Genomic DNA, 25,114 nt, shown 5'->3' on the forward strand with positions numbered 1-25,114 from the left:
TTGGCAGAGTGCACTTAAGAGCCTGAAGCAGGCTGGGCACTGCACCCCATCCCCTATGCTAACAAGTCCTTGGAGGTATGTCTGGGAAGGGAGCATGTCTGTCGTTCTGCAGGGTTTTGCTTCCTAAAGGCAGCCCCAGCTCCCTTTGTGTCTCCCTTGCCTGGTAGGACCATTTCTGTTGGCCATGGTTTGCCCCCCCTTAGAGAGGGTCAGTCTATTGTTCTTCCATAAGGGTGAGGGTGTGACATCTGCAGACCCTGTTCAGCCCTCACTGAAGCTACTCAGGGAAACAGAGGCCAGTCTGAAGCCTACATGGCTTGTCCAGTTATTTCTGTGAACTAGGAGCCACCCTGTATTTCTCTAAGCCTGATGGCTCAGACATGAGACTAGGACACCTCAGTGCTAGCGCTGCCCCTGCCACCAAACTGCTACATGWCATTGGACACATCTCATCACTCTGTTGGGCTGAGCTATTTCTGCAAGACTTTCAGAGCATGGAGCATCTTTGTTGGCTCACAGTCCAAGGACAATAGGGACCTACTCTCCAAGCAGTAAAAATAGTCATACCAAGCCCTAGGGTTGTCCCATGTTTTCTGTGGTTGTGGACAATGAGGCATAGAGTTAGGCAGTGTCTTATCTACGGGTCAATAGCAGGCCAGGACTAGAGTCTAGAGCCTGTTGGTTTCCAGTATTTGGACCCCATTCCCCAACGTGCCCTTGGAAATGCCAGTCGTGGCATCTGCTCCTAAATAGCAGCCTGGAAGACCCAAGAGAGGATCTCAGGTGGTTGTCTCAGGAGGTGCCACTAAGCCTATGGCATAATCTACCTGCTCTGATGAATGCATGTTGCCCAACATCATCCATCATTGCACCTTTGGAGCCTGCAATACCTTCAAGGTGGGACAGGGGGCCCGAAATCTCCCTGTATCTCTCCAGGGTGTGCATACCCTGAAATATGGCTGTAAGGTTCCCACGGTTACGGCAACCTGGCCAAAACAGGCCATTCTTCAGCCAGCAATGAGACAAGATCAGAATCAAGCTGAGCCACTAGTACCCCATGCCAGAGCAGGGAAGGTGGCATCTTTGGAGCTGGGAGCTCCCTTTGGCTGCTGTCCTGGCTCTGCGGGAGTCCATCGATTCCTCACTTTGCACTTCGGTTTCTAGAGTGATTTGTCTGAATCTGCATCACTTCAGAAACAGAAAGGCAAAGTGAGTAATCCTGCAACCTCACACTCCCCTGTGAGCTCACTCAGCCCTTTCCTGACCATCCTGCCTCTTGCCCAGCTCCTGCTTTCCATGTGCCAAGAAACCCAGGGAAATGCTGATGGGAGGACTGGAGACTTACGTCAGCCCAGCCAAGTCTCTCCCCTCACTCTGGGGCTTGTCATAAGGTCCCTGTGGTCCCAGGGCTGTGGCATTCGTGCTCTCAGAGGAGTTGTGGCTGGAGAACGCCTGGCTGCGGGATGTTGCCTAGCACCGTGGGCTGCTCTCCCTCCCTCTTGAGTCCTCATCACAGCTGTGGCAGCCAAAACAGCCTTCCTCTGCTCAGCTCCTTGGCAGACCTCGAATTAATGTCTGAAGAGCCCCATGTGCTGCCTGGTTTGCCTCTGACCATCTTTGCCAGGCCCTGCAACCTGGTGTGAGGAAGAGGAGGATTTCAGCATGCCTCTGAGAGGGTTGGACTGGGCAGGCTGGACAATGACAGGGAAGGTCATTGCCCTTCCACAGCTGGAAGAACCTCAAAATCCCAGCAGCACAGGTGTGCTGCRAGGCAGGCAGGAGGAAAACGGGAGGACCACTCTCATCCCTCTCGGCCCACAAAGGGAATCCACGTCCTCCAAGGAAAATGCCAGCACTCTGCCGCGACACCCTCTGTGCTCCCTTGCCAGGGATGTGGGGTTGCAGGGCCTCACAGAAAAGAGGTCCTGACCCCCCAGGGCGATGGCATCGGGGCTGTGGGCCAGCCTTGTAAGCAGGGCAGGAGCTAACACTGATTTGTTGTGGCTGCGATCTGCTGCTAGGAAAACTGTAACTCCCACAGGCAGCATGGGAGTGTGCCTCTCTGTGCGTTTAGCTCCCCTGCCTTTTCCAGTGCTGTAAGGAATAGGAAACATGCTTAGGCAAATAATTCCTGTGTTCCAGCCCAGCCCAGCTGTTCTGCTGCACCAAAGCTGACAGCCACCCCAGTGAGATGATTTTAGAGGAAGCGCAACCAGCCAAATATTTATTCTATTAAATTACATATCAAAAATGCTGACCAGGCTGCAAATGCTCCCACTAATGGCAGAGGCAGACGTGGAGTGGCCTGGAAGAGGAGTTTCTACTGATACGGAGGTAGCGTGAGACATGAGAAGATCTGAAGAGCAGCTGGCCAGCTGCTGCCTGCAGATCCCAATCTCAGGAGAACGTCACCCTCTCTCTGGGATTTTCCATTTTCCTGAAGTCTCTCTGACTTCTGTCACTAATCAGGAGGTCTGGAAACAGCCCATGAAAGCAACTATGGCCCCAAAAGATGTCCCCATATGCTCCCAGCTCAAATTATTTCAGGCTGAAGCATCACGGAGGGATGCAGGGAGCAGCCGCTGAAACAAGAGCAACCACAAGCCTGGTTTCTGAGCTCTGTAGGCACCAGGGTATCTCACTGGATCCTTCCTCTGGCCTTCGGATCACTTAACCCAGCTGGACACCCTGCAATACCCACCATGGGGCTGAGCCAGGTCCTGAGCTTCTGGGTATGTGGGGTACTGMAGCTGCTGTGCAGCGGCTGGACCCCTGCGCCTCTCCAGAGAGACATCCCTGCACATCAGACCGCAGTGCATGTAACCAGCACCGAAAGCTTCTGCCAGCTCCACTCCCCCTCCTGGCAGCCAGACCGGCCTCACGCTCAGCTAGGGCCAGCCAATGTCCCAGGAACTTTTGTTTGATCCCAAGTGGGCGCCTGGCCTGGAAACTTGCTGGCTGCAAACATTTCTGCCACTGCTCAAAGGCTTGGGACTTTTCCTCCCTTGTGAACCAGCTGGGTTTTTCTGCAAGGTTTGGAGAGGTGCTAATTACTCCTGCATGTGGACACACTGCTAGTGGGAGCTGACAGGTAATGCTCTGCCCTTGGCTGCATGGCACGTGCCACCTCTGGTGACTCTGGGCTGACTGTGGCCAGTGGGCTCTGCTCTGGGTGCTGGGGCTGCTGGTTTCCTTCTTCTGCTGGAGTGGGGAGCTCAGAGCCGCCTGGACAGTGGGGATGGCTGCAGCACCCCTGCTGCCTGAGCCGTGGCCCCACACCACCACAGTGATGCCCTTGTCACTGCTGCTCGGAGACACCCTCTGCACCCTGGCCATCTGTAGCCAGCACCCAGCAAGCCAGGATAGCAGGAGGCCTGTGTCCCCATCATTCTCTTGGCCATACGTTGCAACCAGAGGCAGGATATGTATAGCCCATGACGCGTGGTACTGCTGCCACAAAGCAGGGTCCTTATCTAGGGAAGCACCAGGTCACATTAAGCTCAGAGACAGTCCTGTCCCTGCCCATCTCCCCTCTGCACCCCTCACCGTGGGACCAGCCACTCTGCTCTCACCCCCACCCCTGGTACCTGGTTGGCAGGATGGCAGCTTGGTCCCCAACTCCTCGCTCCTCCACACCCCCAACGCGTCACATGTGTAGGTGGCTGGAAGAGAGCAAAGTGTTAGCTGGGCTGTGGCATGGCTTGGGGAGGGGGGGGGTTCTTTTGCAGTGAGGAGACCCTGCCCAGCCATCAGGACCCTCTGAACACTTTTCTAGAGCAGGACGTGACTTCCCTGTTAAGTCCTCTGTGCTCCTTTCCCTGAGGGGTCCTGGCAGTCCTGTCTCCATGTGCGTGCAATCACCCTTGGTGTCATTGCCCTGAGTCCTCTGGAGAGCTTGTGCTCTGCCTTCAGCCTCTCCTGGGAACTGCTGTCCCATTAATGCTTCCAGTGCTCGTTACACTAATGAGTGCTGGATGCTCGGGACCAGATGCACAGGGCCAGTGGGTTGCAGGGGAACATGAGCAGGAACACTGGAATGAGAGGAAATCCTTTGGCTTTCCTTGCTGAGGGAGGAGGAGGAAGGAGGGCTGGAGCATGCACTTGGGCTCTGTGCAGCCCCTCCTGCTGCCAGAGCTGGGACCAAAGYGTGCAGTGACCTCTGGGGCTTCGCAAAGCACCTTATGGTGTCTCTGTGGTTGTTGACCAGGGGGATAACATGAAAACTCAGCCTGCTGTGATCCCACTGCTGTCTGTTTGTCTTGGTCCTGCTGGACATTTGGGTGCTGGGATGGGGGCTGCAGACCCAGGTGAGGCTGCTTTGAGCAAAAGGCCCTGTTTAAGGCTCTGCAGCAGCTCTGGACCTCAGGCATAGCTGATGGATCTGGCTGCCCTGTGCCTATGGAGAGCGTTTGCCACTCTGCTCTGCCAAGGCTATGAAAGACATGGTCAAAGCAGCACGTGGTGTCAACTCTGTCCTACCTTGCTGCGGAGCAGGATGAGGCCAATCTGACACCCAGGTAGTGCAGATGCAGGGTACACGTATATAACTTATATGCACAGACTGCTGCTTGCAGSGCATGCCAGGGTGGCTGTCCTTAGCTCCCCCGACACTTGCACATGCATGCACACACAGATGCACACCCACCCGCACCATGCCGGTGGCGGTGCGGCCCTGCCCCACTGCTCACCGGTGCTGTTGGGTGCCATGTGGTAATAAGGGTGCTGGCAGTGGTACTGGATGCCTGCCCCATAGGTGGTGAGGTTGTTCCTGGAGGAGAAGGTGACAAAGCCATGCTCCAGCTCCGGTGGTGCTTTGCAGTCAGCAACTGGAAGTCAACACAGAAGGAAGGCTGAGCACTGCGCCGTTTCTCAGGGCACCTTGCTAGCAGGCAGGTAACCCTGGGCTTCAGCACATAGCAGCGGTCATACAGAGAGGCCTGTGTAGCCCAGTATCTCCCATCTAGGACACCGCAGGTGGTACAGCTTGACACGCTTCCCCCTTTGACAATTTAGTCCACTTCAGGTGGCAGCTGGAGGCAGGCCAGCTCAACTCCTAGCCACCGATGGACTGTCTAACCCTCTGCTCCTCTAATGTCTGCGTTGGCTTGGCTGCCTCTGCACCCTGCAGCAGGGAGTCCCCACAGCTCCCTGTGTTCTCCGCCCGGAAAGGCCATGGGGCTCCCTGAGGAGTGGAGAGCTGCTCCCTCTCCACCTTCACTGCCTCTTGAGGGGTCAGGAGTCACCTCCGGCCTGCTGCAGAGGAGCTTAAGGGCCTCCAGAGCTGGGCAGGAGAGGACGTGGAAAGCCTCAGGCTGTGACTTTGCTAAATTTAAGGTTTTGTCTCTCCCATCTCTCCTAGGTGTCAAGCTCAGCCTCACCTCTGGGAGGTGGTGCCTCCCCTCCTGGGTCTCCAGGAAGGCGGTGAAGGAAATCCCAGCCCTGCTGAAGTACAGAGGTCCATTTCCCAGCTCCAACCTTCTCCTCTAAGCCCCCCCACCCCTACCCCCGCATTGCATTACCTCTGACCAGGCTACTCTGTGCTCCTGGCTCACTGCCTGTCCCCCATCCCCAGGCAGGGCAGCAGTCCTCTCGTTACCTGGCCCCATGAAACCCACCCTCTGCAAAGACGGGGCACATGGGCAGCACCGCTGAATACAAATAGCATCCCACAGACTGCGGCTGACACCACTCATGCTGGTGGAGACCCCATGCTGTGAGCCCCTCCTGAGCCCTGCATTTAGTGCGAGATCTCTCTGTTGTACCTTTGAGAGGGGAAGAAACTGCACAGGCAGGTAAGAACCTTTGGGGGATGCTCTGTCTTTGCATCACCTACTAATGGGCAAGAAAAAGCACGCAGTGATTTACTATCCTGTGCATCAGTGGAATCCTCTGAGCGCAAGGCTTTGCTAACCGTGCAGCCCCATCCCTCCTGCTCTGGGCCTTGCACATCAGGCAATGCTGGTCAGTGCTTACAGCTCAGACTGAGCAACCCCAGGTCCTGGCTGTCCCGTGACAGCAGGAGGTGAAGGACAGAGAGAGTGTGGCTTGGCTGGTCTGCAGATGTGGTGGAAAATGAGTAGAAATGGGGAAGACCCTGTCTGCTCCATTGCAAGGATGTGGGCAGGTTTGGCTCTGCTTCACCCACCCCTGATGTAGACCCAGGGCCTGGTGGAGGGAGAAGGATTTCTGGGTGCTGTTGGCTTTCCCATGGTCTGTCCATGGTCCCCTTCCTCCCCCAGATCCTTCACAGGGCTCCCCCCAGCCTCTCCTTCTACACTGTCCCTGAGATCAGGCTTGTGCCACCCATCCTGAGAAGGATCCCCTGTCTGCAAGATCGCTCTTCTGCCAAAGCCAGGAGTTACCTCGTGGGTGCCCTGTGGGAGCTGCTGACTCCCTGTGGTGTGAGTGATTGGCAGTGCAATTGCTTGAGTGATGCTGTGCAGCGTCTCCCGTTCCAGGGGACCTGCCCATGCGAGAGGGCAGGAACCCAGCTCCAATCCTGTCTAGGAAATGCAGCTCTGCTAAACTAGCAGAAACTTTTAACTTAAGATGAGGGGTTGAGTAGGGAATGGGGGCCTTTGCAGGGAGCAGATCCTGCGGACCAGGGATGATGTGAACTCTGTGGGCCTCTTCTATGTGCAAGAGGATTGGGAGGTAGTTAAACAGGACAGCGAGCTGAGGGCAGGAGCCCTAACTCCTCATGCAGTGCTCCAGACCGACCAAGAGAGAATTAGCTAGGAGCAGCTGCCAGCACCATGGACGTTTACTGATGCTCAGGGTTAGCCACCTGCCTGGGGGGGAAAACCCTTGTTTACGGCAAAACACTGCAGCCCACAGTTCACCAGGGTCCCCTCCACCTCCTGCCTGGTGGGAAGGGACAGCAGGTGATGGGAGATGGGTGTGCAGGTGCAGTGCAGTTGGGAGGAGGCTCTGGGTATCTGGGTCTTGCAGAGGAGCAGAGGAGGGGAACATGGACCCCCTCTCAGCAGCCCCCCCGGGTCCCCGTCTGGCTGGAGCTTTCCTGCTCTCTTCCTATGGTGCTCAGGAGCACGGTGCTTTCGGGCTGTGGTGCCAACAACCACAGGAGCTTTATAAGATGCTGAGGGATAACAGGACTTGCAGGAAGGAGGGAAGTGATGTTTGGGGACCACTCCAGCTTGCAAGTCTGCTCTGGGGCTGTTTATGGCTGCAGGTGGTAGGCTCACTAATGCACATGTCTTGTTCCCTCCCTGTGTGTCCCACAGGTCTGGGGTAGGCCTGACACCTGGAGAATGGTCACTTGCATAGACATGTTCCCTCCCCCCCCCCCCCCCGCCATGTCCTAGGACTTGCCCAAAGGGATAGGGGAGCAAGTTTGTGCCTTCAGGCCATTCCAGACTTTTGCCTTGGGAAAGGGGCTATGTAGCACCAAGCTCCCCAGTGTACACCTATCCCTCCTCTTCCAGCCACCAGGCCACATCCCAGGTCCCTCCCAGTGAGGCCCCCTGATGCACCCCAGGGTGCATGCCCTGGGCCCCTGGGACATGGATGAGGCCAGACTTGTGGCTTTGATCTCTGGCTGTGACTGGCCTGATGCCAGCTCATACTTGGCTCTGCCAGGCCAGCAGCAGGGAGCAAAGCGGGAGCTGGAGAGARCAACCTCCCGTGCCCTGGTGCTCAGTGCCCTGCGGGCAAAGGCATGCAGTTTCTGATGCCAACCCATCCTCTAGGCATCCCTTGCATGGGGAAGGTCTGCGAGGCACCAGGACTCTCGGAGAGAGGAGAGGAAGGAGTGTTTCTTATTTGTGGTGCTGGGCCAGAGAGGAAGGGCAGTGGGAGGTTAAATCCAAATAAACAAACAAACAAGCAGGCAGCCGTGCGCGTGGTGGCTGTTCCTCGCGCAGCCGCGGTCTTCGAAGGGGAAGCAGAGCTGAGCCATGGCGTCCGAGCGGAGTGGGAGGGATGCGGAGGATGTGGCAGGGGTTCGAGGGAGCACCCGGGCCCCGAGCAGCGATGCTGGGGCCGGGCAGGCACCGTTCTTGCAGGACAGAGGGAAAGGGGGCTTGACTCCGAATTTCCTTCCCCCCTCTGGAGACGGAGCTGGAGTTAAGGAAGCACCAGGCGTGGAGGGGTTAAGAGTGCCATGCCAGTTAGACAAGCCGCAGAGATGGATTTGGCAGCCGGGCCTGAGACAAGGGGAACCTGCCCTGGGYCCCGGACAGATTGGAGAGGGGCACCGAGACAGGCTGCCGTCTCGGGGGGCGGCCAGCGCAAGCCTCACGCCGCCACTTGCTCCGAACTGGCTCTTCTCTCTGTCTGGTTGTCGGCTCTATCTGCAGCTGTGCCGAAGGCAGAGGGGAAGGAGGAAAGCAGAGAGAGAGAAAGCCGAATTAGTAGACGAGCAGAGAGAGGCATGCAGGAGACCCAACCCCCAAAACACCAGAAATCGTTAATGAGCGACCCTGTCACCCTGCCAAGCCCTGCGGGGTGTTGTGGGCCCCGAGCTGCGGTGCAGTCGGTGCCGTGCTGGGGACCCTCTCCAGCTGCTCCRCCGCGGCAGCCCGGGGCAGCGGCTGGGACAAGCCTTCGTGGGGTTGGTGTTCTCTCTCACCAGGCCGTAGAGCTGCATTTTATCCACCTTGGCTGAGAAGTTATCTTTTTTTTGCATTTCTTTCCAAACTATTTTTGCTCATGCTTTGCCTTTCCCAGACGTTCAGGGGAGGTGGGAGGCATTGCAGTTTGAAGGCCTGAATTGCCCAGTTAGGGGCTTTTTGGCTTTCCAAAAAAGCCCTGGAATTTCAGTGTAGTGATTCATATCATACAAGAAGGGAGCAGTTCCAGCCCGTCTGGAATAATGTAGGTAAACATCTCAATTTTTTCAAAAAAATAATGCTTTTTGGGGTTAAAACTATTTACCCAGATTTTTTGTCTTTTTTTTCTAGCCAATGGTAATTTTTAACTGCTCTCTGCTCAGGCAGAGTGCTGGACAAAATCCATGGGAGACTGCTGTAGTGAGAGCAGTATGACTGGGGAGTTTCCTTTGCAGAGCAGAGACATCACTGACCCCCATACTTTGTAAGGAGCCCTTTCAGATATGAAATTATTTAGCAGGTCTAAGAGCCTCCCACTTTCCATTTTGAGTGAGCAAACATGAATTAAACCTCCAGAAATACTCTGCTAAGGTAGGATCCACAATATCACTAAAATAAAAAGAATCTGGCCTGTTGGGAAGAACCTGGATCCCACATCCCTTGAGTGTATCTATTCCTGCCTCTCTTTGAAGGTCTTTGTTGCAAATCTCTTCTCTGGGTCAGCCTTACGGTAGATTGTGAAGATAGAAGTGAGTGCCTCCCCAAGGGCTGAAGGATAGCAGTGTGTGTTTGGGGAAAAGAAAGAAATGTTATCAGGTACATGAAAAGCGCATCTCCCAAGCCTGGGCTGGAGAGAAGAACTGGGTTAGATGAAAGAAGAGATGATGCAAACCCTTTCAAAAGGAATCTCCTTTCTTCTGCCCCTTTTCCCTTTTTGAGATTTGTAAATATCTGGGCAATTTTTTTCAACCCTTTCACTTAGCACCTGGTTTGGGCTAGGACCTGGGACCTCTCCAATGCCCTTGATCCCACTGGGCCCATTTGAAAGGAATTTCAGACCAGGAGCCAGATTATCGGTGTCCCAGATTTATCTGACAGGTTGGACAAAACTCTCTTACTCACCTGGGACTGGCCATCTCCCTCCCTCCCTCCAGCAGGAACCATTCATTAATGGGCATCACCACAAAGGCAGTTTGATGTGAGCGGTGCCCAGATTTTGCAGTCAAATAGGCTCTGAGGAAGCCTTGATCAATGATAAAACTCTCAGGTGTTTTAACTGGGAAGGAGTCTGCCTAGACTTCACTCACACTTTGAGAGCTGGATTCAGCTCCCCTCAAAGTCATCTGGAGCCCCATGACCTAAGCATCCTTCACACTGTGGTGGACCCATCTCAGACAGTGCTGCTTCTCACCTCACTGCTGGGAACTCTCTCAAGAGCCAGGGTGGCTCTTTTTTGACAGCGAGACAGTAAGCTAGTCACAAATCAAGTTATATGAGCAATCTAAAGACAAGAACAAACCTCTTGCCTATGCCATTTGGACCAAGCCCCGTTATGTTATCTGAGAAAGAGCCAAAAGAGCTTTGCAGAGTTACATAGCTTCTTTGGCTGGGTGTGCATTTCCGAGTAAGGAACTCTGCTCTGGCAGGGCAGCTCCATTTAGCATGGAATGATTTCAGCAGAAGAAGGGCATTGTCAGGATGAAAAAGGCTGTCCTTACTTTTGCAGGTAGGGATCTTGTTACTCCATGTCCCATCCTTTTGACACTCAATCTGGAAGGAGTCGCTTTCCAGGTTATCCTGTGCAGAAGATGCCAGTTAAAAAACACCGTCAATGYACTAGGCAAGAAAATGTTGCTCTCTGTAAAAAGTCAAATTGTTAGTGATTTAGTCAAGATATATCCAGATTCCCTGGAAGAGGACTTTTATAGCTAAAAATCATAATAAAATCAAAATAAGAGTTCAAAGAGTTTTCTTTTGCTCAGTACCAGCAACTCAATGGCATGCTGAATGCAGAAGAACTGGAGACAATTATTTGTATTCTAGRTGCTGGATTACTATGGCCAAAGGTGGGTAAGGAAGCAGCTCTGCATGGAGGATGAGTCTGGGAAGAGATTAGAGAAATACTCAGCTCCATGTCGGAAGTCAAATCGGGCTACTGGTTTGGAGGGAAGACAGCCACCACGTGAGTCACTCGCACTCCCTGTGGTGCTCAGCTGTTTCCTGGAGATGGCCTGCCAAAAATCCCAGCCCCCTCAACTTGCTGAAGCATTCACAAAGTCCCAGAGGACCACCCGGCCAGCCAAGGCTGGCCGCCCGCACGCCCGGCTGGCGGGTTTCCCTGGAAGCTGAATCAGAGCCCACTGAGGTGGGGAGCAGGCAGTGTCCTGGCAGCTCCCCAGGGGCTTTTAGTGACTTTTTCTCTCGCAGAGGTGCCAAGCCTTGTATCCTCTGAGCTGGCCAGCTCTGGAGGGATGCTAAGAGGATGGCTCRGAAAAGTGCCATTTCCTCTCTCCTCCTGCTTCTTTGGAAAGGAGTGTTTGTGGCTTTCAGAGGAGGCTTCGTCCTTGCCCTAAGGAGGGGGAAGGGTGGTGTGTGGGTCGTGTTCACTCTCTGTGGAGATGCAATGGCTTTGGTAGGACCGAAAAGCCCCTGATGCTCAGGAAAGAAAGAGTCTTATTTTGGGCACACAGAGACAGGTGGATCAGAGGAGAGCAATGACTGGGTATTGCACATGCCTGAGAAGTCAGGGGAAGGACTGAGCTAGCTGGTGTAACAGAGCACCAGGGGGATCCACTTGGCAAATGTATAAAAATTGGTGCAGTGAAATGGGGAATAGTCTCCTTTCTGTGCCTGCTGTGGGTGGGACGAGGAGTCACAAATGCTGTGTCAGACAAGCCCACCCTAACAGTGATAAAACCCTTCTAACAGTAAGGGTGGATGTGGCCAGGGAGCATCACTCCCGAGTTTGGGAGAAAGGACTGCATACCCTAGGGATAGTTGGGGACAGGCCATCAGCACACCCTTGGGGACTGAGTCTGTCTTGGGTCAGGGGATGGATTTCCTGGGTCCTTCCAACTATATGACACCACATATGTCTTGCCCATGATGGGCAGATCAGTTGATGGCAGGAGAAAGGCCAGGTGTTGCTGGAGCCTGGCAAGGCCTGGTGGCAGTGTGTCATGATGTGTCACACCATAGTGCATGGGTCTTGCTGCTCTAGAAGAGCAGTCCTCTCTTAAACAAGGAAACAGGGGAGCTTGAGTCCTTCGGAGCCCTGTCCAGCAGAAGAGCTCTTGCTTTTGCAGTGATCTAAGTTRAAAACATGAAGGATTCCTCCCTTCCTACCCAAGTGCCCAGCTCTATGCCATCGCCTTGTACCTTCAGCACTTTGTATCCGGTGTTGCAGCTGATGACAACCTGGTCTTTGAAGGTGTACTTGGCTTGGGAAGGCTCGATTTTCCCATTGATTGGTGGTTGCACCAGTGGGCAYGGGTTCCCTTTGAATAAAGAGCAAGCAAAGCAAAATGAGACTCAGCTGAATAACTGGAGCAAACAGAGAATCCCAGCTCTACCATCCCATCCGCTTGGCAGTGAAGCACCCCTGCCCTGCTCTTTGCTATTAGCCTACACTACCAGGGCTCAGCTAGGCTCTTTCCCCCTGAGGAGAGGAGGTTCCTGGTCTCTCCCCCAGTCCTGGGCTGCCCCTGGTTTTGGGCGTTACAAGCCTGGGAGTGAAAAACAGTTGCTTGTGCAATTATCCTGCCCAGAACTGCATTGCTTTGCAATATGCTCTTATTTCAGGGCCCAGCTGCAGCAGGAAGAAAAAGCACCCTTTGAAGGGAGGTATCCATGTTATTTTATTCCTCTTTTCTTGTGATCTCTGCCACAAATCCTTTCCAGAGACAGGATCATAGRTCACCAAACTCACAACCTCCACCTGCAGGGTTTACAAAATCCTTCCCCTGCCCCAAGCCTAGAAAATGGAGGAAAGCAGCAGGATTTACCAATTGCCGTGTACGATAGCTTCCAGCCCCTGTTCTCTCCTGAGTTGTCACTGTGGAAGAGGATCTGCACGCTGTTGGTTTGAGTTTCAATGCGTCCTGGTGATTTCTCTCCACAGAAAGGGCCAAACTCCCTATGTCCAGCTTTGATCTGCCAGGAGAAACAAGAGTGGGTGGCTTGAGTGGATGGCTTGAGGAGGAGGCATGAATCCCGGGGACTCACTTCACCCTGAGGCTGATGGTTGGGGACACTTCACTGCAATGGGGTCACTGGAGCTTATGCACAATGTGGTGATGAGTTGTGAACAGCTTCTGGGCCCAGGACCAGAAAGAAGGTCATCATTGCCTCAGAAGGGCAAAATCAGACATGGTGAGAGACAGGGGTTCAGTCAAGCATTGGGGTCCTGCTGGCTTTATCACCCCCATTTAGACTGGGGCAATTTTGGTCCTATCACCAGGGACCAGGGACCATCACCCAGTAATACTGGGGAACTGATAGGAAGAGAGAGCAGGACTAGGGGAGCACATAGAGCACAGCTCACCTTGATAAAGTCATAGGGACAGGTAACCTCGGGGTGGTCTTCCACATCGAAGCTGTCCTCGAAGCTCAGGGTGATGAAGAAGCCTTCCTCCAGCTCGATGCGGTACAAACAGTCTGAGCTTTTGGGGTAGGGGCTGGGGAAGTCGGCACTGGTGACCACCCCACTCCTCTGGGTGAAGAGGTTGTCACTGCACTCAACTGAAACACAGCCACAGCTTGCTCAGCATCTGGCCAGCCAGCACCCATCCATGGCCATGCTCAGGAGCCCCTGTGGACTCGCCTTCCCAATACTTGGCTTCTCCCCATATCCAACCTCCCCTGCATGCCYCATGCTCAGCCTGGGCAGGTGGCTACAGAGAAGTCCTCTACGTTTTTTAGCCCCAGTACAGGGCTGAAAGGGCTGTCGGCTCTTGTATGACCTTGACTGACATTCCACGCACTTTGCAGGCCCTGTGATAAGAGACACCTGGCTGCTCAACTTCCTCTCATCCCAGTCACAGARGCACCTGGCCCTTCTTGCACCCAGCTCCCTGCCTGCTCATTCCCATAGCAGGCATGAAGTGGAGTCTGCTGGGTGGCTCAGTGTGATGGGGGAGCCACRCTCATGGCTCTGAATATGGGTCCATACAAGAAGGACCCAACATAGCCATCCTCCAAACATGCCTTTGACGTGGAGGGTCCCAGGGTAAGAGCTAATCCCAGCTAATCTACATCAGCTCATTCAGATTTAGAGCAGAGGCTAAACTTTTTCATTTCTCTGTCTTGAGTAGGTCTGCAGGGCTTAGATGAGGAGTACAGCCCACGGGGAAAATCACTTCTCCTTCCCGTGCAAGACGACAGCAGGCCTTGGGCACTCTCCAGTCCCAGGCTATCGTAGGGGAAGAGGCACCTTGACCCTCCTGGGAGCAAGAGAGAGCAGTTTTGCCTGCATTTTGCAGCTCTGTGGCCTGCTCAGGGCCCCCTCTGTGTGACCATCCCCGTGTCTGGGCTGTGCCTGGATGGTACCTTTGCAGGTCCTGTTGTCAGAGTGGAGGATGTAGCCAAACCTGCAGGAGCAGTAGTACCCCCCGATGTAGTTGTGGCAGTAGTGGTCACATGCCAGCTCCTCGTCACTTTTCTCCAGGCACTCGTCCACGTCTAGGGTGGATGGGGAGGAGACAGAAAGGAAAGAGGTCACCCTGGGATCTTCTATATATCCCTCTCCACTGAGGCATTTGTCACGGACACTGAGAAATCTGTTGTCCCATGGGGTGGGTCACATTGCAGAAATGGCAGGGTGGAGAAGGGGCAGAGGATTAGTGTAGCTGCTGGGAAAAAGTCCTTGGCATGCAAGGCTTTGCTAGGGCGCACAGCCACTGGTACGTCTCAACTCTGCAGCCTCTCTACTGCATCGTGAGTGCCCAGCAATTCCCCAAAGAACAGGGTCTGGGCTGCGTACAAAGACCTCAGCTTCTCTTATCGGGTCCCTGGAAGCAAGGGCTGGGATGTGATCCTAGTCGGGGGACCCAAAGGGCAGTGAATTTGTTACGCTACCCTGGCAAACTAGTCCCGGAGGCCAAGTGTTCCTTACCCACGGCTGTGTAATGGGCATCRAAGCCAGTGAAGCGTTCCTCATTGGAGAAGTCAGATCTGAAGGTGAGCCCCATGTAAGGACCTGGGGACAGGATCACTTGTTGGCCAGGAGCCTGCTCTGTGTCTGTCGTCTCCCTCCCGCAGAAAGTTGCCAGCTCTTGGTCTTCAGCTTCAATCTGTTAGCAGAAAGACTGAGTCGGTGTTTGGCATGGCTCAGGACTTGCTATCTGGGCTCTGCTCAGCGCTTGGCTCTGTAGAGGAGCCAAGCCAGCCTGTGTGGTACTGGACATTCCTACATCCTTCTGCTACCAGACCGTCAAGTAAATTTATGTGGTTTGGAAGAGTCTGTGGAGACACCTCTTGGTCAATGCTTTCACCTCAGCCTTCCAAACCTAGCCACACTGGGCCACAGGAGAGCACAGTAACCCATTGGTCTGCCTGGCCTCTCAGAGCCTTTTCCCCTCTGTGCATTTTGAAAAGGAGGAAACGACTTTTCCCACCTGTACAAATCAACAGCCCATGAACGGCCCAGACTGGGCTGAGCTGGTGATGAGGAACCATGAGGCTTTGGAGAGCTCTGGCGCTGCATGCTTTGCACACCCTCCTTGGACCCAGCTGCTCTGCTCCAGCCCAGTTCTCTTTCCCTTGCAACATCATCTCCCCTCACTGCTGCAGAATCCAGCAGACTTGTCCCAGCTTCCTAGGGCTGCCTGGGATTTTCCAGCAGGTCGGAAGCACAGCATTTGATGGCTACAGTCTAAGGACATATTACTCCAACACAGCGCTGAGCTCTGGGYCGCACTGTAGTGCATGTGTCCTCCTGGCCCCTGCACCCCCAGTGCAGTYGCAGCACCTGAGCATGGGCAGCTCTGCTCCCCTGGGTGCCCCATCCCACTCTGCCCTGCACCCCCTCAGCCCTCCCAAGGTGGGCTGCAGGTGGGTGATCCAGGGAGCCTGGACACCTTTGCAGAAGCAATTTCCAGCCTTTCCCTCTTCATCTACATCCTGGATGTAGAGAGTTGCTGGGAGTTTGTAAGGAGAGGGTGCAGGAAGGGATCCTGTTTGGGAGGTGAGGTGAGAGCGTGGGCAGGTGCTGCAGAAGGCAGCATGTGAAAATCAGCCCCAGGCTATGTCATTCCCACTTGGAGCTGCCGGTTCCTGAGATGCCTCTTCCTTCCACCTAAGCATTCATCAGCGCAGCAGCATCTGTATGACAGCTGCAGGGCCAGATGGTGTTGCTGGGAGGGCGCTTGGACCCCCAAGGAAACTCCCTGCCCCTCAGCCCTGGGCATGCTGAGATGGGAAGCAGAGCAGACAACCTGTTAGCAGTGCTGGCGTGAGAGCTGGAGTCACTGCATGCGCTGGGGGGACCAGGCATTAATCACCTCCGCTTGGGATGTCTCGTACTTTGAGGTTGCTTGTCCTCTCCACACTACATGGTCCCCATGCGTGTCCCCATTATCACTGCCYCTGCCTGCTGGGAACAAGCCACGCACAACCTCACTGCTGGCCCATTTGGAGAGGCCGCAGCCCATGGCTGGTTTGCATCAGGTCAGTCAGGTCTGATTTGCAATCAGCTCTAATTTGAAGGGTGTTTCTGTCCCCCCGGCCGGCCTGCACAACCTTGGTCTCGTCCTGGCTGTCCCTGTGTGTATCCCTGCTGCTCAGGTCCCGGTCAGTCCTGAACATGCAGCGGCAGGCACATTGACTCTGAGCCGTGTCCCATGGCCCAGTGGGCACTGGGAGAGGCCGATGGACCAGCGTGCCCAGCTGCCATCCTCATGCGCTCGCTAGCCTCTGTGTGCATACCTTTAAAGCACAGCCTTGTTGGTGCCTGGAGGCACTGCAATCCCTGCGGAAAACTCTCCTGCTTTCCCTGGAAACCCCCTTCCCTCCTTTTTCCTTGCTGTTTTCCCCAGGAAAATTTCAGGTTTGAGTCCTTATGATCCCATCTCGGTCCTGCTATCCCGCCCCCCCAACCCCTTTCTCGGTCGCAACCTCTCCCAGCTCCAGCGCCCAGCACCCTGTCTGCTTTTCCCCAGGAGATTTGAATATGAATGACCCCTTGGCGGAGGAATGCAGGCTCCTGCGAGCACGCCAGCCCACCGTCGCTCATGCCAAGCGGTGGCTATTGAGGCTGCGAGGAAGAGAGCAGCCCCCCGGCACGGAGAGCAGGGAGCCAGCAGCCAAAGTGCAGCGACTGCCGTGAAGCATCTGCGGAAAGCGGCCCACCTGGCTGGGACCGCGCGGCATCGCAGGGCCATCCTGGGCTTGCCTTGGACTCAGTGATGTGAAAGCCCCCTTGCACTGCCTCCGCGGGCTCCCATGGCAGCCACCGGCACCTAGAGACCCTCCGGACTGGGGCAAAAAGGGAAATTTCCCAGGGCTGAGCATACAGGCGAAAACTTGCTCATGCCAGGCAAAGACTACATGGAAATGGCAACTCAGCATGCCTTGACATTGCCTCCAGATATTTTCCATACTCTCATATGAGCCAGAGCTCGCCAGAAAAGAGAGAGACTTTCCGATGATAAATTTTGAGAATTTGGAGAAAAAACATACGTCCCACATTGGGACAAAAAAACAATTCAATTTTGTGCGTGTGTATGTGTGGGTAAAAGAGCTCCGAAACAAACAAACAAACAAACAAAAAGTTATTTGGGGTTCATCTGGTTTCAATTGCATTGAAATATACTGTGGTGCTTTGGAATTTTTTTTAAATCTAAAATAAAGAACGGTTCGAAACAAAATATCATTTCAAAATGAGAAATGGGAGCTGCTACCTCCCAAAGTGTGAAAAACTGGCATTTCAGCCATGTTAAAAAGCACACTGCTTTTCCTTCCCCAATGTGAATCTCATCCGAGGCAATGTGAATACATGACACACGGCATCTTCTGTCCAAAGGAACCATTTCTAGCTGTCTCCTCTATTCTCAGGCCAGCCCTAGCTGTCACCTCTGCCTGCAGGGATGTGTGAGCCGCGGCCGCAAACTCGTCCCCTCCCCGCTGGCCCGAAACCGCGCTGGAGCCGCTRAGCAGCAGGATGCAGGAGAAAGCCCTTCCCGCGCAGCCCTGGCCGTGGCTGAGCCATCCCAGGGAGCCGCGGGACGAGGCCCGGAAAGCTGTAGCTGAGGGCATCCGCGGCCCCTTATCTGTGACGGGTCCCATGCCCCGAGACCCAGGGAGCAGAGACAGCCCTCCGGCAGTAAACTAAACAGAGAGGTCATCCTCCCTGGTTAATATTTGCTGCTGCTGCTGAGGACTGTATACTTTTTCGTAGATCATTTACATCCAGTGAGCAGGCTGGTAATTAAATCCTGGTTGTTTGTTTGGAGTTTCTCCCTCTAGGGTCACGATGTCGACGTTTTCACTAGAGAAGATGTGTCCCTGAGGGAAATATCAATTGCTGAAGAGAATTCCCTATAAAAATACGCTGAAAGAATCCTCCTTTGAAAAATAAAGCATAGTGACACTCTTGTGCCTTAAATTTACCCTTGCAGAAGCTGGACAACTGAATGCCCCTGCCTCCTGCCGTCTTTCCCATTTCTGCTTTGCTTCTGAGCCCATTGTTAGGATTTATCTCTCCAAGGAAATGGAAGGAGATGGGAGTCCCTCCCCGAGCTGGGGCTCTGTCCCCTGCATTTTGGCTTGGACTGTGACTAAGGGGTTGGCATGATGCAATGTGAAGTGGTGAAAGAAGTCGTGCATCCCCAGTGCCCCACGCGGGTTTCTCTGCTGGGACTGGGGGTCTGGGGCACCCTGGTTCGACCAAACGCTCGGCGAAAAGGAAAGCCTTCCTCAGGGCATCAGCTCCTGGAGAGACCAGAGCAGCAGCGCTTCGGAGAGACCTCCTGCAATGGGCGAGTTAAAGAAACTTCACAAACCCCAAGTGGAATTTGGCCTGGCAGTTCGATATCTGTCACCGGAAAAGAGCACGAAGCTGCAATAAGGAAATGCGGCCGCCACCCCCACACTCAGCCCTCCAGGAATGCACTAATTGGACTGATGAGGGCAAAACATACCGCTTGTAATATATATAAATGGCTCATTAGGCAGAGGAACTGCAGTGCCGGGCTGAAGACACTGGGAACATGACATGGGGAGGAGATGCTCAGAGACAGGGAAGGGCACAGAATAGCCCCTGCAGAGTCGCCTTGCCGTTAAAGTGCATGAAAGAGGACAACACCCAGATTAATGGGGCTTTTGTAAAATGACTGATGATGCTACTTTCTGTTGGGAACAAGGCTGGGATGGGACAGCCCAAGCCAGGACCAGAAGCCTGCATCTTGGCTTCCTAGAGATCGTCTGCCCCGTATGCATGCGTCTTCTCCCCGATATGTGTCCATCCTCTCCCTGATGTGCTTTTGGGGTCCATCAGCATGCAAATGTGCACCTGAATTCCCACAGGAACACGCACAGCAGCTYGGGAAAAAGTGCTCCTGCTGCAGCGGGACAGGGAGGATGGGCAGCTTCTCCTGCTGGGGACTTGGCACAACATTTCAAGACTGTCTCCTCCCGTGGTCTCGCTGTGCCCACATGCCCTAATTCTCCAGCACGCCTGGGCTGGGCTTGCTCCCTGCTGAGGCATATGAGATGGGATACCAGGGTTGCAATGGAGCCACTGGCTCCTTTGCCTGGCTGTTCCTCACTCTTTCCCTCTGGGGCTGCATTGGGGGTGACTGCGGCCCCTAACCGTGCAGGGGGTGGCAGGTGTCACCAGGCTTCTCTGGTCAGAGACATCATGGTTGGAAACGCAGGCAGCAAAGCCCTGGGCTCTTCTTTCCTCCCAGCTGCCTCCGGGATACTTGACATGCTCTGCTTGGAATTCCAAAGCGCCAGGGCCCTGATTACCCCCAGCTGAGCCTGGCTGACGGCACGACCCCCCTGCCTCCCCCGAGTTCATGCCAAGCCCTGCTTTTTGGTTTTCTCCCCTCCCTGCTCTCTCTGAGCAGACAAACATGTACATGGGACTGGCATGCAATCCCCGGCGCCCCAGGCTGCACGTGGCCCTGGAAGTGGCAGCGGGCTCCTTCCCCGGCCCCACTTGGCGCTGCAGGGGCCACGACAGCATAGAGCACCCACTGTCTCTGCAGGGACCGTGGCGCTCGGCATGAGGCTGCAGCACAGCGTGCAGCCCTTCCCTGGCATTACCCAAGTGCTGAAAAGCAGGCAAATACGGGCTTCCCTCTCTGCTAGCTTGCGGGCAGGAGGCGGCAAACCCCGAGCCGAGGACGCCACATGCAACGCCAGTCTGTGACATGCCCTGAATGCCACGCTAAACCTCGGGGAGACATGGCTCCGTCACATCGCAAAGCTTTCACAATTGCCTGTGAGCTGCTTACCGGAGCTGGGGCATTAATCGCATGCTCTCTCTGGTGCGGCTGTGCCCGCTCTCGCAGTCTGTGCTTGGAGGAGTGAAAGGAAAGCCCTATGGCATGTGCTGAAATCTGCCAGGCCTCAAGCATGTGCCGTCCCGAATCGGGATCCAGTGGCAGGGCTTGGGGTGAAGAAGGGTAACACCACCAAGACTGTGAGCCTGCAAGGACTCATCATAGGCTGACTGTGGGGAAATCATCTCACCAAAGGCCCCRTCTTCATCTTCTTCATTCAAGAACTTGGACCCAGCTGCTCTGCCAAACTTTCAAAGGCTGATTTAATTCCAGAGCTTGACAGAATATGTGCAAAAACGCATGTATAATACCTCAGGTTCAGTGTCCCTGACCAGCTGCTGGATTGAGACATGAAGGCCCTTCAGAAGGGTACAGGGAACAGCAAAGTCATCCAACCCCTGAGTGAGTTGTAGGAAAACTGCAGGCTACTTTGCACACTCCTTCTAGCAGGACCCATCTCCCCATGGCTGGCCTGGAAAGCACCTGGCACCTCTGTGACAAATTGACTCCCACATGGGGTGGATACCAGCCTGGAGGTACTCCAGATTTATGACCCAAAGCTGTGACAGCTGCTTCCCAAGAAACCCTGAAAAACCACACAGAGGTTTTGAGTCACAGCCTTGGAAGTTCCCCTTGCTTCCCCCAGTTCAAGACACAGAGATTCAACCCAAGCTGAGCCCATTTGTCCAGGCTGGGGCAGAGCCTCGCACAAAAAGCCGTTCAGATTTCGTCTTGCAGCTCCCTGCCTCTACCACAGTGCTCCCCTATGCCACTAGTCAAGTCCCTTAACCCACTTTTCCTGATTGCAGCCACTGCTTTCTGGGTGCTCCAGGACAGTGCAGCACTTGTGGCACCCTGGAAGGGAGCCGAACTTTGTGCAAAGCCAGGTGAGACCACCCCAGACGACGTACCCCACATCAGTGGTGAGAGGGACCCAAGGAYGCTCTGCGGGGCTGTGCCATGGTGAGGGCTGGGGCAGAGCCATCAGGGGAGCAAACATTCCCCCTGTCCTGGCAGGGCTGACGCAGCTTGTGGGGTGGAAAGCTGGAGGGCACAAGCTGAGCAGAGAGTACAGAGCCCAGCATCCACGGCTGCTTATTCCCGGTCCCTCCTGGGCCTGGCACACGGTTCGGGGCATGGATCCAAAAGTCTGGGAGAGGCTGTCTCCAACTCACGAAGGCCCTGAGTTCAACTTCCAAAGGCAGTTTGTATGCTGGCGTTTCCTACCTGTGCAGGGCTGACTTTCTTTGGGTGCATATTTTGAGGGGTGACTGTCCCTCATGTCCCTTCTGGATCACCCCCTCCCTAAAGCACCACTCAGCCTTTGCCATCTCCATTCGCACAAACAATCCTCCTGGCCTGTAAGCATTGCTTTCGAAGCTGCATGTTCTTTTTCTATATATATGTATGCATATATCTGTATATAAAAATAAACAGCTATTGYTTTAATTAGCCATTGTTTCAGAGCTCTGGAAACTGTTCACTTCTGAAGACCACCCCRAAGGCAGGGATCTGTGTATGTTTGAAGCTTGGCTTCCCCTGAACTTGCCACTCAAGATCACTTTCTACACTGCTCCAGAGCAGGCATGTGGATGGCTGAGAAGATAATGAAAGCAAAGGCCACAGCACAGTTGCTTTCTACCTGTCCTGAGCTGGGATTTCGTTTTTCCTTGCCTTGCACTGGGGCTATTTAGCCCTGGTGTTTGACTTCATTCTTATAGCAGTGAAGACAATGAAGAGGCTGACAGGAGAGTCCAACAGACTTTGGATCAGGGCCTTGTTCAGGACAAACAAGCGGAGGTATTTCTTCACACACGTATGTAATCACATATTTAATCTGTGCAACTCTGGCACAGGATGCTGCAGAGAGTCACACATGAGTTCAGAAAGCAACTGGACAAATTCATGGAGGGGAAATCAAGTACTATCAAGTACTAGCAGACACAGAGATGCCACCTTTGGCTTTCTAAACTGTGATGAGCTTCTTTACTGGAACTGGCAGAGTATTAAAGAGAAGCACCTATATACATTGGGTCTAGAACTATGTTCTATAGGCATGCACCGTGGGCCTCTATCAAAGACAGGGCATGAGCTGATTCTCTTTTCATGTCTTGCACTGATGGTGGTGGAGGCTGCACACACAGACCCAGGGAGGGAAATGGCCATGAAGTCAATTTTGTGCTCTCCTTACATTTTCTTAGCTGGTAGTTTATCAGCATCAGGATTGCATCTCAACCTAGTGGAGGAGCTTACGGATCCCCCATAATCCATCCAGATGGACGTTTTCTGAGCATTTTCAACACAAATATAATTCCTTGGTGGAGGCTCCGCAAGCTGAGTTTCAGCCCAGAGCAAATTTATACAGCTGAGATCTAAATCCCTGTGAAAAATACTGCCTTCTTATGGAAATCCAGCGGCAGGGAGAGTTATGATGCCAAATTGGCATCATGGCCAAATAACAGGGAGCCTAATGAAAAAGGAAAAATGAGCAGGGGGTGAAGGGCGGGAGGAGGGGTAAAGCTTGGAATGGGGAAAGTTTCCAAGAAATCCACTCCTTGAGACTATTGGGTTTTTAAAGTAATATATCTCTATATATGTCCCTGGCCCTTGTGCTTGGAGAAGATCCAGGAGAAGCAGAAAGAACTGATCTAACCTCAGTAAGAGCTGTTATTAGCGGAAGGAGTGCCAGCACAAAGGGGAAATTAAAACAGCAAACAGCAGATCTGAGAGGAAAAACACAAACATTTGCTTCATCTTCTTAGTGCAAAAATGAAATAATAATTTCAATTAGCTGGCAACTAGTGTCAGGGCTGAGCTCTGTGGCTGCAGACCTGGATCGACACTCCACCTGCCTCTGTGCGAGGGGCTGAGTGAGACCTGTGCCTAGTTTTGGCCCTGTTCAGCAGGGCTAACATTGAAAGCACCTGCTTGCTATAGTTGGCCCAGAGAGCAGCAAACCTTATCTAGTCCAAAGAGAGGGGGAACCCAGCTTGTTCTAGACACAAAGGAGAGCCCTGTCTGAAGAGACGTGTTTCAAGGTACAAGGATGCTCTGAGGCACGGCAGTGTGTGGCGCGCTGTGGTTTCTGATAGGGTCTGCTCTGCGCTGAAGCAAACTGAAATCTTCTGTCGCTGGTCATGACAGCTTCCTGGGAACACAGATTGTCTATGCTGTGGGTATTTATGAGCAGTGGCCTTGAAATTTGGATCTGAGCTGTGAAATGGGCTTGCAGTGAACCCAAGGAAGCCTTTGGGTCTGAACTGTGCTGCTTGTGGGAGGGAGGCTGTGGACACAGATCCAAGCTTGCAGGCTGAAGCTCAGGTCTAAAGCTTCCCTCTTGCTTCCCTTGGGACTGKACGGGATGTCCTGAGAACCTGTAAGCACAACTGGGAGTCCAGGCTGCCTGTGGGACACACACGGCCATGCCTAGAGAAGGTGCACAACTCATCAGGCACCCTCCTTGCATGTGTTTGGCACTACAGTAGCACAGGTTGGGGGTTTAGCTCACTTTCATCAGCATTTAGGTGCCTAAATACCATTGGGTTCAATGAGAATTAGGTGCCCAAATACCTTCAGAAACCTGGGCCTTTGTGGTTAAGCTCTAAACCTTGTGTCCCATTCACTGGTTAGTCCAATGTATCATCTTATCATCTTATCTGTGCTTGCCCTGTCATCAACTGGACTAACAATTCTTGTGCCTAATAAACAGTGAAAAATAGCGTGTTCCCAGATTTTCCAGCACTACCCTCTCCCAGCTGGCAAAACCGGTCTCCCTGCTACCCGTCCATTTGCCCTGTGACACCACAGCTCACCTTCACATAGTCGTATTCACAGAGGTAGGATGACTCCAAGTCAAAGTGCATGAAGTAGAGCTTGATTTTAAATCCATCGGGCACAGAAATATTCCATGTCATTTCTGAGTCACTGGGATAGGAATCTGGGAAGTTTGGGGACTGGATCTCTCCAAACATATCTGTCAGCTCAATGGCATCCACCACAGAGAGCAGAAAAGCACAAAAGGACCAAGCCGGAGGGTACCTGGAAAACACAAAGGGAGACCAAATGAAGCTCTTGCAACACCAAAACCTATCAAGGGCTCAGTCTGTTTTTCCAAGCAGGTCATGTAAGGTCTCATGGTTGAGACACTGGAATCTGACTGTATGACTAAGGGCAGGTCCTAGATGCAACATCAGGGCAACATCTGGGGCGTCTGTGTCCGGGGCCTGCTCTGTCCCAGTCTAAATGCTTGGCAGATATCTAGCTCCCTGATGCCATGGTGCGGGGCGGAAAGTGCAGGAAGGCTCCTGGCCTTGCAATGAACAGAGCTCCCAGGCGCATTTTTGCGGGCCACCATGCAGGGCTCGCTGGGCATGGGAGGCTGGGGCCAAGGCTGCAGCTTGCTAGGACGCTTTTTAACACAGGGCTCTGAGATACAGCGCGGCCACCTCTCTCCTCCTCCATGCTCCAGAGAGGGAAGCTTGGGGGGGTCGCAGACCTGGTACAAGGTGCTGGGTGGGAGAGGAGATGCAGCGCTGCGTTCCCGTGAGCAAACTCCATGCCGAGTTGCAGGGAGGCAGGAGGTAGAGTGCCATGCTGCCGCACGCAGGAGGGATGGGAAGATCCTTGGAGAGGTGTGTTAAGTGGGTGCAAAAAACACAGCAAGGGCCTCCCAACCAGCTCCAGGCGCCTTCGGGAGTTAAGTGTTTCTAACACTTTCTGTGAACAGTTAGCTGTGGGCTAATGGTGCTCTGATGGGCAAATCTTCATTTAATGGAAGAATAAACATAAGGACACTTAATAAAATAATGGTGCTTTCTAAACCAGTTTAATGAAAGCATCATGGTTGTAACAGCTAAGTATTATTGTTATTATTATTACTGTTTAGCTTCATCCTGCCAGATTGGGATTGCTGACTCTCACAGCACAGCTCTTCGTAGCTGGGCAAGTATAATCTAGCATGTTCCTCCTCTTCTCTTCTCTTCTCTTCTCTTCTCTTCTCTTCTCTTCTCTTCTCTTCTCTTCTCTTCTCTTCTCTTCTCT

The 25,114-nt window shown here is 53.6% G+C and overlaps 1 protein-coding gene across 1 annotated transcript in view; it reads right to left on the bottom strand.

Annotated features, from left to right (window-relative positions):
- The window catches only part of MASP1 (mannan binding lectin serine peptidase 1), a 28,413-nt gene that overhangs the window by 1,556 nt on the left and 1,743 nt on the right, over nucleotides 1-25,114 (bottom strand). The window contains exons 2-10 of the mRNA XM_026070873.1: nucleotides 23,887-24,112; nucleotides 14,683-14,860; nucleotides 14,118-14,249; nucleotides 13,114-13,310; nucleotides 12,575-12,722; nucleotides 11,949-12,067; nucleotides 10,289-10,367; nucleotides 4,689-4,826; nucleotides 3,588-3,662 (exon numbers count right to left, since the gene is read on the bottom strand). Coding sequence (XP_025926658.1) covers nucleotides 3,588-3,662; nucleotides 4,689-4,826; nucleotides 10,289-10,367; nucleotides 11,949-12,067; nucleotides 12,575-12,722; nucleotides 13,114-13,310; nucleotides 14,118-14,249; nucleotides 14,683-14,860; nucleotides 23,887-24,112 — 1,292 coding nt within the window. The remainder of the gene's footprint in view (nucleotides 1-3,587; nucleotides 3,663-4,688; nucleotides 4,827-10,288; nucleotides 10,368-11,948; nucleotides 12,068-12,574; nucleotides 12,723-13,113; nucleotides 13,311-14,117; nucleotides 14,250-14,682; nucleotides 14,861-23,886; nucleotides 24,113-25,114) is intronic.

The sequence above is a fragment of the Apteryx rowi genome, unplaced genomic scaffold (genome assembly GCF_003343035.1).
Source record: "Apteryx rowi isolate R43461 unplaced genomic scaffold, aptRow1 scaffold_32, whole genome shotgun sequence".
Taxonomy (NCBI): domain Eukaryota; kingdom Metazoa; phylum Chordata; class Aves; order Apterygiformes; family Apterygidae; genus Apteryx; species Apteryx rowi.